Source organism: Kogia breviceps, chromosome 8, assembly GCF_026419965.1.
Source record: "Kogia breviceps isolate mKogBre1 chromosome 8, mKogBre1 haplotype 1, whole genome shotgun sequence".
Lineage (NCBI taxonomy): Eukaryota > Metazoa > Chordata > Mammalia > Artiodactyla > Physeteridae > Kogia > Kogia breviceps.
This window is the reverse complement of record NC_081317.1, coordinates 103,057,847-103,077,238: the sequence shown is the minus strand read 5'-3', so window position 1 is coordinate 103,077,238 and position 19,392 is coordinate 103,057,847. Positions and strand designations below refer to the sequence as shown.

Below are 19,392 nucleotides of genomic sequence, written 5' to 3'. Positions count from 1 at the left end.
AGAAAATAAACTAAGTAAATTTTCTAGAGGGTAATCGGTCAATATATATTTAAACATCTTATTATAGTAAATATTTCAAGTCGTTAAAATGTTCGACCTTTTCATTAAGTAATTCCACTTCTAGGTACACAACCTAAAAAAACCATAGATGCACACAGATTTATGTATAAGATAGGAATTCATGTAACAATTCCAAATTATACACATCTATATTTACTACAGTAAATATTTACTAGAGTAATAACACACTTAAACAAGAACTCAGGGTATGTGTATATTAAACCAAGTCTTCGTAACCAGAGGCTTACATTCCTCCTCAGTCTAAGTGCAGCAGGTCTCTATTCAGATGCCTATCCTGGAAGGACTCACAGAAAGAGCACATCAATTCAGCATTCTCAATCTATTCTACAATTTAAAACCCAAACGGAACAATGGCTTATCTGTATTTATTACCAACTATTACTGAACTTCTCAGAAAATTGTTAGCTTGTTAAACGTAGATGCCACCATCCACTCACATGATGTCCAGCACAGAATCATTCCGAATGACCTTATGGGTGACATCAGCTAGCAGGAAAAGACCTCCATCTGTCCTCCGGATGCTAGCTGCATAGCCCGGCCAGATCTGCAATCTGAAGACATAGGTGGCCTTTACGCTGGGGTTCTAAAAGAACCAGATATTTCCATGCCTCCATTTGAGGCAATACTTGGAGCAGATACTGCCCCTCCCCGATAACAATGAGAAAGCAACAGGAAACAAATTAAGTCAACATCATTGTGAACTTACTTAAAACCTAAATTATGGAAAATAATTAACTCATAAAACTGTACTCACTATCATAAAATACTAATATGGTGATTGAAATGAAAAATTTATTTCCAGAACATTCAAAAGTGAGGAAGATGAAAACACCACCAACCTGTGTTGCTGTAGTACCATAGCACCTGTAGGGTCAAAGAAGTTTCTCCCCACCAGCTTCATATCTAAAAGTTTCATTACCCTGAAATAAAGAGCAAGAATGGGTTTTCTAGCAGAAGAATTAAAAATAACTAAGTTCAATTGCTCTTAGCGACATTTTCTTTTGGAAGCCTAAAAGAGCAGAAATGTTGATGCTCTTTGCACAATATAGCTTTTATGCTGAGAACACTCTTGCCAAAAGAAAAATAAAAATTACCAAAGTATTTATCTTGCAGTATATGTAACTGACTGCAGCTTTTTCTACTAACTAGGTAACCAAAAATCAAGTTGACTTCCCAAGCTCGATTTACATTACTTTTCCCCATTAACTAAAAAGAGCACAAGAAAGTCCATTTCTAAATTTGTGACTATCAGTCAGGCATAGGAAGTTATGTTTGTTCCTGGCAGTTCAGCTTACTAAGTAGAAATCAGGTTCTATGTTTCATGTTTTAAAAGGTGGTTTGGGAATAACAGTTTTATGAAAATTTGGGAGTCTTCAGAAAAGTAAAAAAATTATGAGCTGTCTGTATCCAAAAATTCAAAGGACTGGGAAAAATTCCAGCACAAATTTTTACATGCTACCTCTTCAAGTAGCCCCATCACTGACACCATTAAATATGTACCATAAACATTTGCTTTTAAAGTTCCTGAATGAATGGAAGGAAACCATCCCCCTCTATCCAGCTACTTCAAACCTACTTTCATATACCCAAATCTGGACAATCACTTGAGATAACTTTTAGTAAGTTAGCCTTAATGTCATCCATTTATTTATTAAATGTTTCCAAACTCATCTATATACGCACTGTATTTTAATACCATCCAAACTTCCTGAAGAGCTTTGTTACAAATACAAGACTGAGGTTAAAGAAAATAAGACTTCAGCCGTTTCTCACCGACGGAAAACAACATTGTAGAAGGGAATGCACAAGTCAGAACAGGGCTCCAGGATCTTTGTCAACTGAATCTTAATGGTGATCTCAGCACTGTCAGTTTTCCTTTGACTTTTTAACTCAAGAACCTAACAAATAAACATATGCAAGTAAAGAGAAATGACAACACTACCAAGCGCTAATCTAATCCAAATGTGTTCTAGAACACTATAATATCTTAAACATGTTTTATTCTTTACTGTTACTTTGCTGTCCACACTAGACAAAATCACAGCATGACAAGTAGGATTTACAAAAGGATTTGGTAAGAGAAACCCAATGGAGAACTAGCAATAGAGCCCTTTGAATTTACAATCTTGAACTATTCTTTGTCACTGAGGTCAAAGGTTTCCAACCACTCCTCTTAAGAGAGAAGGAACTAGAAAGAACTCAAATGTAAAAGTTTCTCAGTTTGCAGTTTCTTTGTTATGGAGAAGTATGCCTTTCCTCTCAGAATAGGAAAATACAACTCAAATGTTCAGGGACTATGATTTCCCAGCACCCATGCTTCGCCCCAAAGTGCACTTCCTATTTGGTCTCACTTGTTGAAGCTTAACAGGCAGATAGAGAATGGATCCATCGAAAGCAGTGATGTTTCCGGTGACAGCTTGATGGTCCTTCAACATGCCAAACCTCATGCTTTTGCACTCCACGTTGGGGCTAGAAAATAATAAAGAGGATTTTATTTCAGTTTGACTTTACAGCTGTGCGGTAGGTCTGTTAGAGATGCAGTCACTTATGACTACTGCTCCATCTAGTGGCATATTAAAAAACTGAAATACATCTGACTGAAAAAAGAACTCTGACCCAAGGATACTGGCTCACAGAAAATAAAAACAATCCATAATTCCACCACCCAAACACAACTGCCTTATCATGTCAGTGTACATTCTTCGAGAATTTAGACCAAAGGGTCAGAAAACTTTTATGGAGAGATTTTATAGGTCATATGGTCTCTGCTACAACTACTCAACTCTCCTAACATAGCACAAAAGTCTCATAGACAATAAGTAAACCAGTAAGTATGGCTATGTTCCAGCAAAACTTTATTACAAAAACAGGCAGTGGGCCAGATTTGCCCAGCAGGCCTGCCACAGTTTGCTAATCCCTGCTCTAGCATCTGTAGAAATATACACTCTTTTAAAAATGTATTTTAAAAAAATATAGGATTTTACTCTAACCATTTTTCACTCACAGCAATTTCAACTTTTTATCGATTCACTGTCACAAATCTTACAGCTTTGAAAAAGTCCAGTAGCTACTTTGTACAATGACTGTTCCAACAGATCACAGTAACATACAACCTATTCAACAACTTCGAAGTTTAAACAAATCTAAGGCTAAAAAGGGTCAAGCATGTTCAAGTACATGAAGAAAGATAATATCAATAAAAAAGTCAAGCGGTAATCCAATACAGTCATCGCCAAAACTAAGCACTCACACGCTAACATCACATTTCAAAATGCTTCTTCTAAAAAATTCACACATAAATGGCATTATGCCTAAGACACTATATTTAAATTTGTCTTTTTAGAGCCCTGTGATGTCAAGGAAGCTACAGGATGACCAGTCACTGTTAATACATACTCTCGGTATTCTCTCATCCTCTTCACATTGTGGCTTCAAAGGTCCGCATCTACAATCTCGAAATTTATAGAATCCATGTCTTCTCCACAGCCTGGTCAATGCAGAGCCCCGTGAGGAGTCTCACACTCCTTTCTGTTTCATTATCAGTTGTCAATTCATTTCCAGAGCAAGTACTCTTCCCTCTCATTAACACCCATCTCCATCCCTTACATTCCAGAACAGGCCCATTCCCACCACCTTCCCCTCTTGCTAGTTCAATGTCACTCGGTTTCCTGACTCCTTCTCTTCACTTGTCATGTGTGTTCACCTCCAGTTTCTTACTTCACAGAAACCTTTAAAGCAATTATCATTCCATTTCTCATTCCTCTTATATACTTTAAAAATAAGTGGCCAATCCACTGGCTATTTCTCATGGCCCAGGCTCTCCTTTGTTCTTTTAATCTCGTTTATTCCCCATAACACTAATAAAGCTACTAGAAAATCACCAAGGGTGCCTCTTGAAAGAAAATTCAACAACTTTTTTCCCTGTGGCCAAAGTCAACCACCTCCCCCTCATTCAAATGGGTCCTTCTTTCTGGCTTTAGAACCTGTCTTCAGGGTATTGTTCCCCTGTTCCTTTCTTCTCTTTCATTCCATTTCTTCTTGTACCAATTAATAGCTGTGCTTCAAAAATTCAGTCTTCCATCTTCCTTTTTCTCCATAAATATTCCAGAACACTCATTTATTTTCACAATTCCTGCTAATAACCTCCAGCTAATGGCTCTCCTGAGATTTTTTTTTTTTTTTTTTTTGCGGGATGCGGGCCTCTCACTGTTGTGGCCTCTCCCGTTGCGGAGCACAGGCTCCGGACGCGTAGGCTCAGCGGCCATGGCTCACGGGCCCAGCCGCTCCGCGGCATGTGGGATCCTCCCGGACCAGGGCACGAACCCGTGTCCCCTGCATCGGCAGGCGGACTCCCAACCACTGCACCACCAGGGAAGCCCTCTCCTGAGATTTTTAAAAAGAATACAGACTAATATAAATTCTTAACTTTTAAATAAGTATGATATTTCCTAAAGTTACTGATATAAAATTAAAGTTATTTTCTCTGGTTTTCTAACCCTCAAAGTTAACCCTAGACTATCACTGAAGAGTCATCAAATGTTGGTACAGCACTCGTGCAGAAAGGATCCAGGTATTGTGCGGTATGTATCTGATACCATTGTGGCGGGGGGGGGGGTCTCTTTAAGAAGAGGAATACAAAATTACAGATACAAGATAAGTTAAAAAGGTTATGAAGGGGTCTATGCAAGTAAAAGGCCCTGAACTTAAGTTACACTGACTTCACAGAAAATCCACCTCTAACCTCATGCATAAAATTGCACCTATTAAGTTAAAATCTGGATTGGTAACATAGCTAAACACACACACAAAAATGTTAACTTTAAACTTACTGCAAGGATCTGAATATATGAACTACTGCAGGGGGAGCTGCATCAGGAGGTATACAGAAAAACAATTCAGTTATTCTTGTGGAACTGTTTCATTACTGCTCTCTAAGAAGTGAACAATACAGGGGGGGAAAAAAAGCTGTGAATACCTGAAAGTCACATGATACTGATAAACTGCTTCATTATGACACTGTATTTTGATAAGGTTCAATCCCAAAGATTGAGGTGTTCCTTTTGATCCTTGCTTCACAAAAGGCTCTCTAGAAAATAAAAATAAAAAACAAAAGCACCTACATATGCCAACAACAAACAAATAATCCATGCCACAATCACACTTTGCTTACAGGTACACAGACCAAGAATCAAGACATACAAAAGAAGCTTTGAAAGCCAAAAGGTAAATTCTTTGCAATCTCTAATTAGAGAAGCAAGGTCACCCTATTTGTCCTAGTAATATCACTAGAATAACTAGGCCAGCTAACTAAGAACTAGCTAAGAATTAGTTCTATAGAGAAAAATGAACTGCTGCAATGTATTTCCTAGATAATTTCCTTATCTTCAACATGACAAAGAATTATCTATGTCTGAATTGGGAAGGACATGAAAAGCCATGAGTAGACTCTAGATAGATACATACTATCATCACGAACCCCATTTCACCTCATCAGGAATTGCCCCACCTCTTTGTCATTCTCCCCACTGGCAAAAAACAAAACAACCCTGCAGTACCTACCACCCAAGGAGGACTTTAGACTCAACAGATGAGAGTTTGTAATACTATGCGAAGCCCTCCTCCACATCATCACCAAGCAGGGAAGGCAGCACTCCTGACTTACTTTTCCTTGTGTTCTGCAGTCCCAAGTGGTGGGCGATCCAGAGAGTGCAGTGGGGCCGGAGGCAGAAGTGGCGGAGATGACAGCTGGGCAGGATCCTGAGAACTCAGGCTGAGAGCACAGGGAGCCTTGTATACTCCTCTGCCTATACCACCAGCTGCTCTTCCCATCGGTAATAAAAAGGCATCCAAATTCCCTCTTCCAAGCGTTCTGAAATGTTGAAAAGAGGCAAATCAGAACTTTCTGAATCATGCTTCTATCTATGCCCCATCTAAATGAGTCCCCCAAATCTACATTCTCTTCCTGGAGGAGTCAGCAAAAGGGACCCAAGCATTGGGATTCTCTCCAAATCCAATATGCCAACATGACTCATTCATCAATTGTTATTAATATTGACTCTCAGGGCCAACTTCCATAGCAGAAATTGAGATGGAAGTTTGACCCACCTACCTGGGTTAAAGAACCACTACCATCAGGCTGAATTCTTAAGAGGGCAAACAGGGTGGTGAACTGTGCAGTGGAGTACTTCTTTTACCCTCATCCAAAGACTGACTGCATCAGTAGCTGCTAACCACTCTTGGAAAATACCCATTCTTACCATGAAACCATGCATTGTTTCTTTGTGAGATAATACAACCCACTTTAGAGTTTCTCTCTGGACTTAGAGATATTTCATGTGAATTTGATGGCTACCCAAGAAGGCAACTTTACCTACCTATTCCAACCAATGGAGGCCTCTGCCATCTTGCTATCTCCAGATGCCAACACTGAAGGATCCAGAAAAGTGGGATGGGGTTCTTCTTTGTCCTTGCGTGCAAAACTGGTAGACATGCCTCGACCTAAAATGCCTCTACCTAAACGGAAGGGTCAAACCCCAGCTGTAACCGTGAGATGAACATTTTATAAAGTACAGTAATTTTTCTGAAGATAAACTGTGTGAATTTAAGAACAAAGCAATCATATATAACACCACGTTTTCTCAAGTTAGTTTTCCACATACCTAAAGGAGGCATTTCCTGTTTCACGCGAGTACGGGACACTGTTTCAAGGCCCAGTCCTCGGAACATTGAGACCAAACCCACAGATTCCTACAGAAAGTCAAAGAATAAAGTTATTCTAAGATGTAGTTTAAAACCCCAGAAACACTGTTGGTTTTCTTCAAGTCTTGGTAAATAATAAAAATCATCCACTTCAAATTCTATAAATGTTACAAGAATAAAAATACCTTATAAAAATTGTTTAAATCCTTATGGTCTTTAAAAAAACACTTCTGTGAGACTTCCCTGGTGGCACAGTGGTTAAGAATCCTCCTGCCAATGCAGGGGACACGGGTTCGATCCCTGGTCCGGGAAAATCCCACATACCGCGGGGCAACTAAGCCTGTGAGCCACAACTACTGAGCCTGTGCTCTAGAGCCCACGAGCCACAACTACTGAAGCCTGCGCACCTAGAGCCCGTGATCCACAACAAAAGAAGCCACCACAATGAGAAGCCCACGCACCACAACAAAGAGCAGCCCTCACTCGCCGCAACTAGAGAAAGCCCGTGCACAGCAACGAAGACCCAACGCAGCCAAAAATAAATCTATGTAAAAAAAAAAAAAAAAAAAAAAAAAAAACCGCTTATGTCAATTAGGTTTTCAAGCATAAACAGTTACAGTTCATGATTTGATATACAGTATAACAAATGCAACAGAATTATTTTTCTAGCTCATTTCCTGTACACCTAAGGTAAGAGAGAACAAGTGTACTGGCTAATAAATTTTCCCAAAAAATGGATCATTTAAGGGTATCAAAATTTTCGGGTTTTTTTAAACAACCTCAACAAAACTTGCTACTGTTTTCCTGTAGCAGTCTTGGAAGTTTACAACTGTTACACCAATTAGAGTTGCCACATATAGACTTGAGCAATCCATCTGAGTAAAAATACAGGATTACTGTCAATAATGTTTCAGAACGTTACATCTGACATTGTCAACCTACTTAAAATTGTCATAACTGCACTATTAGGTTCTTTCTGTATTTGCTAACTCTTTATTCTTTGAGATTAATTATAGACAAATACCATTCTTAAAATTACTATATAATTAGGAAATTAAGAATGCACGTCCATGCGAGTATACACACAGCACTACCAATAGCTGAAGATCCTCTTTTTCTTTAAGATTTAGGCAAAGAGCCTTCTGAAAGGAACCGTTCTTAACAATTATGACCTTAGAGGCAAGAGTGGCTGCTAATACCATAGAGTCAAACCCAGAGTGGAAATCTAAACACTCACAAAAAAAACAAAACACTGTACATTTAAACCTATCATTTATGTATGTATATATTTATATTTATAGAAGCTAGAGAAGGCATTTATCCACGTCCATCTAACATTCATTACGAGGCCCTTTTTCTAGACTTCCAACTCAAGAATTTGAAATATATTCTGAGAGGCGACCACTTGTTCAAGGGGAAAAAAACCAACAAAACCTTGCTTTCATATATGGCTTCCCAGTTTCCTAAGTACCTTGAAATCCCTTATTTGCCCTGATGATAAGCTGTGTGCTGCTACTATGTATGCAGACACGGTCTTACCTTTTGCACTGGTCCACTCTGTGGGCCTGGCTCCTCTCGCTTTTCAAATACATGGCCTCTGCCTGCAGGTCCTGCCCTGCCCAGAGCTGGGTCCAAAGGTTTTGGAGCCTGTTGCCAAGAGCCCGGCATCTGCACAGACTGAGATGGGTACACAGGAGACGGGCCCCTGAAGGGTGGTCGGACAGGATCCATTGCAAGGCTGCAGGGAACACAGGTGTCAAACTGTTCTGGTTAATTATCTGCCACCATTTTATAATTTAAATGACTCCCAATTGTTTTCCTTTTCCTTCAAGACAGACTCACAAAGCATTTAAAAAAAAAAAAAAAAAAAGCTACTTTGGATCAGACCAGTGATACAACCAGCCTCCTATATTATATTCACTTCAAAAGCTTCTGTTTAGCCCAGAATATTCTAAACACTCTCCATCAGCAATCTCTTAAAGGCCAAGCCCTCCCTGAATTTACTTATATTTTCTACCCAAACGGCCTCTTAGAGAACTCAGTCCTGTAAGTTAACTACCAGTTGTAGACGGAAACGCTTTTTATGTATGGGCATGATTTTGCTTTATAAGTAAGTTTATAGTTAACATAGCCATATCATAAAATTTTTTTGTCCATAAATATTTATGGGTTTTGCTTCGTTTTGGGCCACTCTTTCTTCTACCAGAGTCCTAATATTTTTCCAGTCTATTTTCACATTAAATTTTTCCATCTCCTCCTTGGTTCCTTAGCTGCTTCTCTGAATTGTTATCCAATTCCTTTCTATAAAACTCTTCTTTCAAACTCTACCAGAACTGAGGTCTCCAGGGTACAGACCCTTTCTGGTTTGAGCCTATGATTCCTGCTGAGTCTCACAGGTGACATTTAACACCTCCCCCCACCCCCTAAGGTAACCAGGGATGATGATGCTCTTTTCGCCCCTCAAGTCTCAGACTCACTAAGCTTCTTCAAAATCACTTTATAATCTGTAGACCTCAGGACTCCTTCTTTCAAGGGCTCCCTTCATTGTCTGGACTCAGCCCTGATCCCTGAAGAATCTTTTGCAGTCAACAAGTAAGCCTCTTCTTAACTTTTGCAAACGTGTCTGAAGTGTTAGCTACAGAGAAATCAGGCCATGCATATAAAGAAAAGACTGACACCCAGTTCCTAAGTCAACTATAGGTGAAGGCAGTTCAGGATCTGGCAAATTTTTTAAAAATAAATTACCTTTTACACTAAAATGGGAAGATATGCCTGCCTTACTCAAAGGCTACTACAGTTCTCCCCTTTCATTGTTTAAACTACTTTTCAGTTAGCTTGGCCTCTTCACTCACACCTTCTCACCACCACTGGAAGAAACCAGAACAATCAGTAGCCTAACTGGTACACACTGAGAGGCACTATAACACCTACCAATTACAGGATTTCTGGAATCCTCTTCTTTCTCCACCCCTCCCTCACCTCCACCATAACTTCTACAGATTCAGGCCCTCCCTTAATGTGGATTTTCTCCTTTGATTAGTTATCAGCTGGCTGGCTGACTGACTATAAGGTACAAGCGGGGAGAGTCCAAGGACAGGCAGGTCCCAGGACCAGCGAGGCCTACGTTCCCACCCCTCCAGGTGCGAGCTCCCGGCTGGGGCATATGACTGGGCCTAACCAGAAAAGAGGTTCCTGAAGGCAAATACTACACCCCTTCCACCCTGGAGAAAGCATCATTCCCTAAACCAAAACTCCCCTGGGGGTCCTGCCCACCCCTTGTGTGCGAGCAACACTCACACCCGCCCAAACCCCTCTCCCCATCAGAGTCCCCTCCCTCCCCAGGCACCACCTTCCCACCTCTCCCAGGTCCTGCATTCCTCCTACCCCCCCGCAACCCCCGGCCTCAAATAAAAACTCCCCATCCCCACCCCCCGCTCCACCCAGGGGCCCACAGCCCCTCGCGGCTCCCCAGGGATATGGGGTGAGAGGACAGGGGAGGGTCCGAGTGGGCCGGAAGTGCCCCCGTTCACCAGCAAGAGCTTGAGCGAAAGCGCACCTGGCCTGTTGCAGAGCGACCTTGGCCTGCCCGGCCTTCCACACCTGCGTCCCCTGCTCTCTCCAACGTTCGAGCCCTCGCGCAGCTCAACGGGGCCTCAAGAGAACCCTGAGCTCACCGCTCGCGCAGCTCCACGGGCCCACATGCTCCAGACCCCGTTCCCGTCTTCTCGCGGGGCCTCAGGGCCTGAACCCATTGGCCAAACGACGTGCCACTCACAAGAGCCAGCGGTCTCATTGGCCCTTCTGTTAAGAGTGCCTCCCTCTCCCGCCCGTTCCAGCGGCTTCGCTCTACCTCTAGGTTCGTTCGAAAGGGGTCCTCCAAGTGGGGGTCCGGAAGTTAGGCGTGAACCTAACCATTATAATTTGTGACGTTTTTAAGATCCTGACTCCCATGCCGTTGGCAACTCCTGTAAACAGAGTTAGCTTACACGCTTATGTGGAGATTGACTTGCCCCATCCTTCGCAGTTAGAGGATATAAGGATGTGGGTGATGAATAGGAAAGAGCTTGAGTTGACATTCAAACACCTAATTATGTGATCTCTAAGCCTCACTGTACTTATATATAAAACTGGAAGAAAATCATACATTCATAGGATTGTATGGAAATGTACATACGTTAATGAGACGATGCGTGTAAAATACCTGGCACAAGGAGAAGAGTGCCTGCAATAAATTTTGCCTATCGTTATTATTTATTGATACCTGAATCTTGTGAGCCAAGGAGAGCTTTCTTCAAACTATGTAAAAGCATTAGTGGTTAACTCTGCAGCTACGGTATATTTCCAAATAAATATTTCTTTCCCTCTCCAATCATTTTGGCAAATAACTGCACGCCTCTCCAACCCCAAGTTTTCTGAGGTGGTTGGGGTCAAGCTTCTAGATACCTTGGCTGATGTTGTAGAGACATGTAAATACTCTATATGGAATAGGGCTAGACACGGCTTTTCCAAGCCTCAGATATCTCATACCTCGTTTTAATCCATACATTCAAGGACTCTCCTCTCCTTCCCAAAACAGAACAGCTTGAAAATTATTGGAGCAGGAGAATTTCCAAAGCAGGAATCTAATTGGTGGGATACCCCTTCCCTCTTTGTAGTTGTTATTTGTTTAACATTATAAGTGAGTTCTTCTACCTCACAGGCTTCCTGCTTTACAATGTTATGTTATAACAACACGTTGTTCATGCCAACATTTAGTAGCAAGTGCACTCAAAAATAATTATACAGGGCTTCCCTGGTGGCTCAGTGGTTGAGAGTCCGCCTGCTGATGCAGGGGACATGGGTTCATGCCCCGGTCCGGGAAGATCCCACATGCTGCGGTGTGGCTGGGCCCGTGAGCCATGGCTGCTGAACCTGCGCGTCTGGAGCCTGTGCTCCGCAACGGGAGAGGCCACAACAGTGAGAGGCGCGCGTACCGCAAAAAAAAAAAAAAAGTTATACAAACTGTTTTGTAACCTTGATAAAGTCCCAGTTCCCTGTCCTTATACGTACTCTGACCAAACCATGAATGAAAGATTCATTCCATACCTAGGAAACAATATTTCAGAAGCTCTTTACAATAGCAATTCTCAGATAATTTTCTGAAGCTGTCAGTTTTTGAATCTAAACCAAGAGAACCATTACAAAGGATTGGGTTCCCTAGATTTCTATACATGTCATGCAAGAGTAGACAGGATATAGAAATACCCTGTACAATATTTCTAGCCAACCCACACATAATGAATACCAGTTATTTCACCAAAGGAAAATCCACATAGTCTCAGTGTTGACTGGAAATAAAGATAGTTGAAGCTCTCTAAAGTGTGGACATCTGCTTAGAAGCTTTCAAAAGCTAATCAACCTCTCCTGGAGTTTACATTCCCCAACAGGACACTTCAGTTGTTAATTAACCATACCTAGGATATTGATTTAAAAGAGCACACACATATTGTACTGTTTAAAGCTTTAAAATTAAATTACAGATGATATTTTCATAACACCAAATTCTGTCCACTTGGCCTTACCAGGCTCTAAGATTCAGGGTGAGGATGGCCCTGTCACTATATACAATCTGGATTTTCCCAGGCAGTCATGACATCAAAGAGTCTGGCCCTTTGTCCCCAGTAAGTATTTCCATTCTGACCATAAATCCTGATTTGCTGTTGTTATTGTTGTTGAGAAAATGAAGTCACCAGAGCCACAGCAAGACTAATGGCAGAAAATGACATTACCTGTTTGGCCTAGAAACTACAGGGAGGATTTAATTTATTAATTAATAAATTTTTATTTAAAAAATTAAATTAAAAATATTTAATTTTTAAATTTAATATAGATGTAGGCATGTATAGTACCTCTGGGTTCCAGGCAGAGGTAAACACAGATCCTCCCAGGGGAAATACACCCTCCACCTGGCCCTCAAAGTTCCCACACAGGAACTCACAAGAAAAAATAAATCACAAAACACATTAGGGTCAATAAAATGGGTGAACTGTTTTGATTGTTTGTTGGGTTGTTTTGTTTAAATTAATCTTAAAAACACACATTAGGCTCAATAAGAAGACAAACAACGCAATTTTTTAAATGGGCAACAGATATGAACTGATCTTTTACCAAAGATATACAAATGGGTAAAAATCACATGAAAATGTGCTCAACACCATTAGTCATTAGGGAAATGCAAACAAACAGACAAACAAAAACACAGTAAGATATTTCATACCCACTAGAATGGCTATAATATATAGGACAGATAATAATTGTGATGGTTACTTTTATGTATCAGTTTGGCCAACAGGTACCCAGATATTTAGTCAGACATTATTCTGTGTGTTTCTTGGAGGGTGTTTTGGATGAAATTAACATTTGAATTGGGAAATGGGGTAAAACATACTGCCTGCCCTCTCTGATGTGGATGGCCTCATCCAATCAATAGAAGGCCTAACTAGGACAAGAAGGCTTACCCTCTCTGGATTAAGAGAGAATCTTTCTCACCTGACTGCCATTGAACTGAAACATCAGCTTTTCCTGCCTTCTGACTCAAACTAAAGCATTGGCTCTTCTGGGTCTTAAGTCTGCAAGCCTTCAGATTGGAACACCACCATTGGCTCTCCCGGTTTTCAGGCCTTTGGATTTGGACTAGAACTACACCATTGGCTCTCCTGCAACTCCACGGAAGATCTTGGGATTCATCAACCTCCATAATCACACATTATAATTCCTTAGTAGAAAGTGTATGTATATATAAATATAAATAAATAAATATATACATATATATATATATATATATATATATGTATATATATATCTCCTAATGGTTCTGTTTCACTGGAGAACCCTGACTAATACAGATTGTGGTACCATGAAGTAGGGTGCTGATGTAAAAAACACATAAAAATGTGGAAGTGGTTTTGGAGCTGGGTGATAGGTATAATTGGAAGACTTTTGAGGTACATGCTAGAAAAAGCCTAGATTTCCTTGAAGGGACTGTTTGTAGAAATATGGATGTTAAAGGTGCTTCTGGTGAGGTCTCAGACAGAAATGAGGAACATGTTATTGGAAACTGGAAGAAAGGTGATCCTTGTTATAAACTGGGAAAGAACTGGCTGCATTGTAGTCTTGTGCTTTGTGGAAGGTAGAACTCACAAGCAATGAACTTGGATATGTAGCTGAGGAGGTAGCTAAGCAAACTGTTGAGGCGTGGCCTGGCCTCTCCTTCCTGCTTATAGTAAAACATAAGAGGAGAAAGATAAATTGAAAGAAAGATTAAGCAAAAAAGAATCAGAGTTTTAAGATTTGGGAAGTTCTCAACCTATCTATAGTGCAAAAGTGAGAAAGCTTGTTCTGGAGAGAACACCCAAGGGTGTGGCTAGACAATCACTCTACCAGGAGATTATCCATGGTTAACTATGGAGTTCATCGGCTATCTCAGCAGAAGCTAGAAGCAAAAATAGGATTATGTTGAACAGCAGCAGAGACACTCCCAGTTTGGACCAAAGGGAACAGAGACTGGATGAAATAAAGGAAGGCTTTCTAAAGGATGGCTTTTGGACTTCTAGGATTCTACAGGACAGGACAATAGAGTGATTCAACATGCTTAATCCTTTAAGAAAAGGGAAGAATAACCCCAAAGGTGATTCAGCCATCACCAGTGCTGCCACTGTCACCACAAGCCTATGTGACAAAGCTATTTCCTCTTCATAGCTTCACAGCTGGAGAGAAATATTGCTTCAGGATGAATCATAACTCAAGTCTCACCGATATCTTATTTAGATGATGTCTAGATGAGATTTTGGACTTGGAATTAATGCTGGAGTAGGTTAAAACTTTTGGAGCTATTGGGATGGGGTGAATGTATTTTGAATGTGAGAAGGACATGAATTTGGCGGGACCAGATGGCAGGATGTTATGAACTGAATTTTGCCCCACCAAGAGTCATATGTTGGGGCTTCCCTGGTGGCGCAGTGGTTGAGAATCCGCCTGCCAATGCAGGGGACACGGGTTCGTGCCCAGGTCCGGGAAGATCCCACATGCCGCGGAGTGGCTAGGCCCGTGAGCCATGGCCACTGAGCCTGCACGTCCGGAGCCTATGCTCCGCAACGGGAGAGGCCACAACAGTGAGAGGCCCACGTACCACAAAAAAAAAAAAAAAAGAGTCATATGTTGAAACCTAACCCCCAGCGTCACTGTATTTGGAGCAGGGCCTCTGGGGATGTAATTAAGGTTAAATGAAGTCATAAGGGTAGGCCCCAACTCATAGCAGTGGTGTCCTTAGAAGAAGGGACACCAGAGATCTCTCTTTCTTTCCCTGTGAGCAAAGAGGAAAGGCCATGTGAAAACACAATACAACAAGAAGGTGGCTGTCTACAAGTCAGGAAGAAAGCCCTCACCAGAAACCAAATTTGCCAGTGCCTTGGTCATGGACTTCTAGCCTCCAGAACTGTGAGAAAATAAACGTCTGTTGTTTAAGCCACCTTGTCTTCAGTATTTTGTAATGGCAGCCCTAGATGATTAATGCAATAATAAAGTCAGCAAGGATGTTGTGCTGTAAGTGCCTGACATTACGCTTTTTTTTCATTGTAATTCAAGTGCCTGATATTAAGCTTCTCATTGCCAAGACACCCGTTTCAAAGACGTCCATCTCAAATAAACATGCTGCCATCTAAATAACTAGATAAGGGGGGCTTCCCTGGTGGCGCAGTGGTTGAGAGTCTGCCTGCCAGTGCAGGGGACGCGGGTTCGAGCCCTGGTCTGGGAGGATCCCATATGCCGCGGAGCAACTAGGCCCGTGAGCCACAACTACTGAGCCAGTGCTCCGCAACAGGAGAGGCCGCGATAGTCAGAGGCCCCCGCTTGCGACAACTAGAGAGAGCCCTCGCACAGAAACGAGGGCCCAACACAGCCAAAAATAAATTAATTAATTTAAAAAATAAATATGTAATTAGATAAGGGACCAGGACACCTCCACCCACAAAGTTCCCGTTTTAGAAAGCCCTGGGTGACGCTGACCTCTTGAGTGCTCCTGCTTTTTCCTCCCCATGCCCTAATTCCTGCTTTTGGGATTCATTCATTCATTCATTCATTCATTTTGGGTGGTGAGGCCTGCAGGTTTTTGTTTGTTTGTTTGTTTTTTTGTGGTTTTTTTTTTTTTTTTTTTTTTTTGTGGTACGCGGGCCTCTCACCGTTGTGGCCTCTCCCGCTGCGGAGCACAGGCTCCGGACGCACAGGCCCAGCGGCCACGGCTCACGGGCCCAGCCGCTCCGCGGCACGTGGGATCTTTCCGGACCGGGGCACGAACCCGTGTCCCCTGCATTGGCAGGCGGACTCTCAACCACTGCGCCACCAGGGAAGCCCAAGGCCTGCAGGTTTTATTTCTTGACTGGTCCACGGGGTGGTAGGCAGTTGCACTACAGGCCACCTCACCGGGCCCCTGGCTCTGGCTGTGTCTGCCTTCTTCTGCTCCTGCTGTTGTTGGAGCAGCCGGGGCTCTGACTCAGACCCCTTCATGTGCTTCCCGTAGCCCATGTGCTCGCAGTAGTCCCAGCTGTGCTGTCGTGCCTGCAGGCCAGGAGGTCGGGGAGTGTGACAGCTTACACCTGAGAAGCCCGATGAGGTAGTGAGCGCAGTAGTCATGCTGATGAAGCTCCACCTGCAGCTGAGGGGCTACCATCCCATGCTCCTTGCCCCTGAGGAAGCCACAGTCGGGTGGGAAGGTGGGCATCTGGAGGAGGTCAGGCTCCCCGAATGCACCACGCAGCTAGCGCCTGGCCAGGTGCCCCCCGCCACGCCTGCTGTTGCTGCAGGTTCCTGTGGGAGTCCATGCTCTTAGGTTTTAAATTCACCAATGAAGAGTGAACCTGCAAAACCCTGGCCACCCCACTCTCAACCTTAATAAAGGCAGAACTGCAGGTTCTCACTTTCTACCTGTCTCTGTGTCTGTCTCTATCTCTGTATCCGTGTCTCTGTCTCTCTGTTTCTCTCTCTGTCTCTGTGTCTCTGTCTGTCTCTGTCTTTGTCTCTGTGTCTTTCTCTCTCTGTCTGTTTCTGTCTCCTGTCTCTCTCTCTGTCTCTCTCTCTCTGTCTCTCTCTGTCTCTCTCTCTCTCTCTATATATATATATGTATATATTTCCCCATGACCTTGCTGCGTGGCCCTTAGGCATGCCATGTTACCCTCCAGCACTTGATTTTTCAAAGTTCCCTGATGGTTGCTGCTGTGGTGCATCCTGCAGTCATAATAAGAACCCAACGTCCAGTCCAGCCATAGCAGTGGCTCAGGTCATACAAGCAGATAGGTTAGGTGCACCACTTTGGAAAACATTTGGCAGTTTCTCAAAAAGTTAAACAAAAAAATTCCTTAGGAACCAAGAGTTCCACTTCTTGGTAACTACCTAAGAGGAATGAAAACATATGCTCCCACAAAACTTGCATGCATACATTCACAGCAGCAATTTTTATGAGAGCCCAAACCTGAAAACCAATTAAATGCTCATCAACTGGTGAATGGATAAGCAAAATGTAGTGTGTTCATACAATGGACAGATTCAGCATTAAAAAGGAACAAACTACTATGCTATGCCATGGAGGAACCTCAAAACACATTATGTTAAAAGATGAAGCCAGACACAAGAAACCACATATTGTATGATTCCATTTATATGGAAAGTCTAGAAAAGACAAATGTATAGAGACAGAATGTAGACAAGTGGTTGTCTGGGGCTGGAAGTGAGAATGAGGATGAACTGTTAATGGGCCTGGGGGATTTTTTTATTATTATTATTTTTTTTGCGGTGCGTGGGCCTCTCATTGTTGTGGCCTCTCCCGTTGCGGAGCACAGGCTCCGGACGCGCAGGCTCAGCGGCCATGGCTCACGGGCCCAGCCGCTCCGCGGCATGTGGGATCTTCCCGGACCGGGTCACGAACCTGTGTCCCCTGCATCGGCAGGTGGACTCTCAACCACTGCGCCACCAGGGAAGCCTGGGCCTGGGGGATTTTATTAGGGTGATAACAATGTTCTAAAACTGATTTGTGGTGATGTCTGTACCACTCATTAAATTTACCAAAAATTACTGAATACTCTAATAGGGTAAGTTTTATGATATGTAAAATAGATCTTTATAAAACCTTGAAAAACATTAGCAAACAAGCAGAAACTACAGTGAACAGAACCAGATCCACAAAGATTTCAAAAAAGGAATCACTGGACTCAGAATATAAATAAATCTTGCATACGTTTTAAGAAATAAAGGTGGCAGGCTTCCCTGGTGGCGCAGTGGTTTAGACTCTGCCTGCCGATGCAGGGGACACGGGTTCGTGCCCCGGTCTGGGAAGATCCCACATGCCGTGGAGCGGCTGGGCCCGTGAGCCATGGCCACTGAGCCTGCGCGTCCGGAGCCTGTGCTCCGCAATGGGAGAGGCCAACAGCAGTGAGAGGCCCGCGTACTGCAAAAAAAAAAAAAAAGAAATAAAGGTGGCAATTAAAACCATGAGTAAGGGGAAAGGTTATCAAAATTGACTAGGCAGATTTGAAAAAGAACCAAAATAGGACTTCTACAAATGAGTAATATAAAAATTGAAATTAAATTGAAGAAAAGTTACACAAGAGAAAAGACACAGCTGAAGGAAGACACTGTGAATTAGAAGATAAATCTGGTGGTGCAGTGGTTGGGAGTCCTCCTGCCAATGCAAGGGACACGGGTTCGAGCCCTGGTCCGGGAGGATACCACATGCCACAGAGCAACAAGGCCCATGCGCCACAGCTACTGAGCCTGCACTCTAGAGCCCGCAAGCCACAACTACTGAGCCCGTGTGCCACAACTACTGAAGCCCATGTGCCTAGAGCCCATGCTCCACAACAAGAGAAGCCACCACAATGAGAAGCCTGCATGCCACAGCAAAAGATCCCATGTGCTGCAACTAAGACCTGACGCAGCCAATATAAATAAATATTTTTGAAAAAGAAAAAGAAAAAGCCTGGAAGACACTGGCACACACACACACACATACACACACACACACACATACACACCACACACGTCTCCACAGGCCTGAAAGTTTAAGGGAAAAAAAGAACTGTCAACCTAGAAAATGCATATCCAGTGAAATTTTCTTCCTAGAATAGTAAAATAAAGCATTTTCAGAAAAACAGAGAGATTTACCTCTAATAAACCCTCTGTAAAGGACTTTCCAAACAGATGAAAAAAGGAATCATAAGTAAAGTAGTTGATTGAATAAAGTTAATAATAATAATGTATAAGAGGAGGATGGCTTATCCTAGATTCCTCAGGAGGCAGAGACTGAGACAAAGGTTTAGCACAAGGATCTTATTGGAAAGTGTGATCCCAAGGAACAGGAGTGAGGAACAGAGGGAGAGAGAATGATGCAGAGAGGGAGAGAAAACTCATTCAAGGATGCACTACTGGGACTTCCCTGGTGGTCCAGTGGTTAAGACTCTGTGCCTCCATTGCAGGGGGCACGGGTTCGATCCCTGGTCAGGAAAATAAAATTCCCAAGTTTGTCACCGCTACAGAGTTCTGGTTGCTCCATCTCTGGGGACCATTTGAGAAGCCATAGGAAGTACA

At 42.6% G+C, this 19,392-nt stretch overlaps 1 protein-coding gene across 4 annotated transcripts in view; it reads right to left on the bottom strand.

The window, feature by feature from the left end:
* Positions 1-19,392, bottom strand: part of PIWIL2 (piwi like RNA-mediated gene silencing 2) — a 113,179-nt gene that overhangs the window by 74,653 nt on the left and 19,134 nt on the right. For 3 of the 4 annotated variants that reach the window (XM_067039846.1, XM_067039848.1, XM_067039847.1), the window contains exons 2-10: positions 8,320-8,518; positions 6,741-6,828; positions 6,456-6,594; positions 5,744-5,950; positions 5,057-5,167; positions 2,433-2,550; positions 1,855-1,979; positions 921-1,001; positions 519-632 (exon numbers count right to left, since the gene is read on the bottom strand). In XM_067039846.1, coding sequence (XP_066895947.1) covers positions 519-632; positions 921-1,001; positions 1,855-1,979; positions 2,433-2,550; positions 5,057-5,167; positions 5,744-5,950; positions 6,456-6,594; positions 6,741-6,828; positions 8,320-8,511 — 1,175 coding nt within the window. In that variant the 5' untranslated portion in view covers positions 8,512-8,518. Of the gene's footprint in view, positions 1-518; positions 633-920; positions 1,002-1,854; positions 1,980-2,432; positions 2,551-5,056; positions 5,168-5,743; positions 5,951-6,455; positions 6,595-6,740; positions 6,829-8,319; positions 8,542-19,392 lie in introns of all 4 variants that reach the window. The other variant, XM_059072464.2, reaches the window with a different exon arrangement.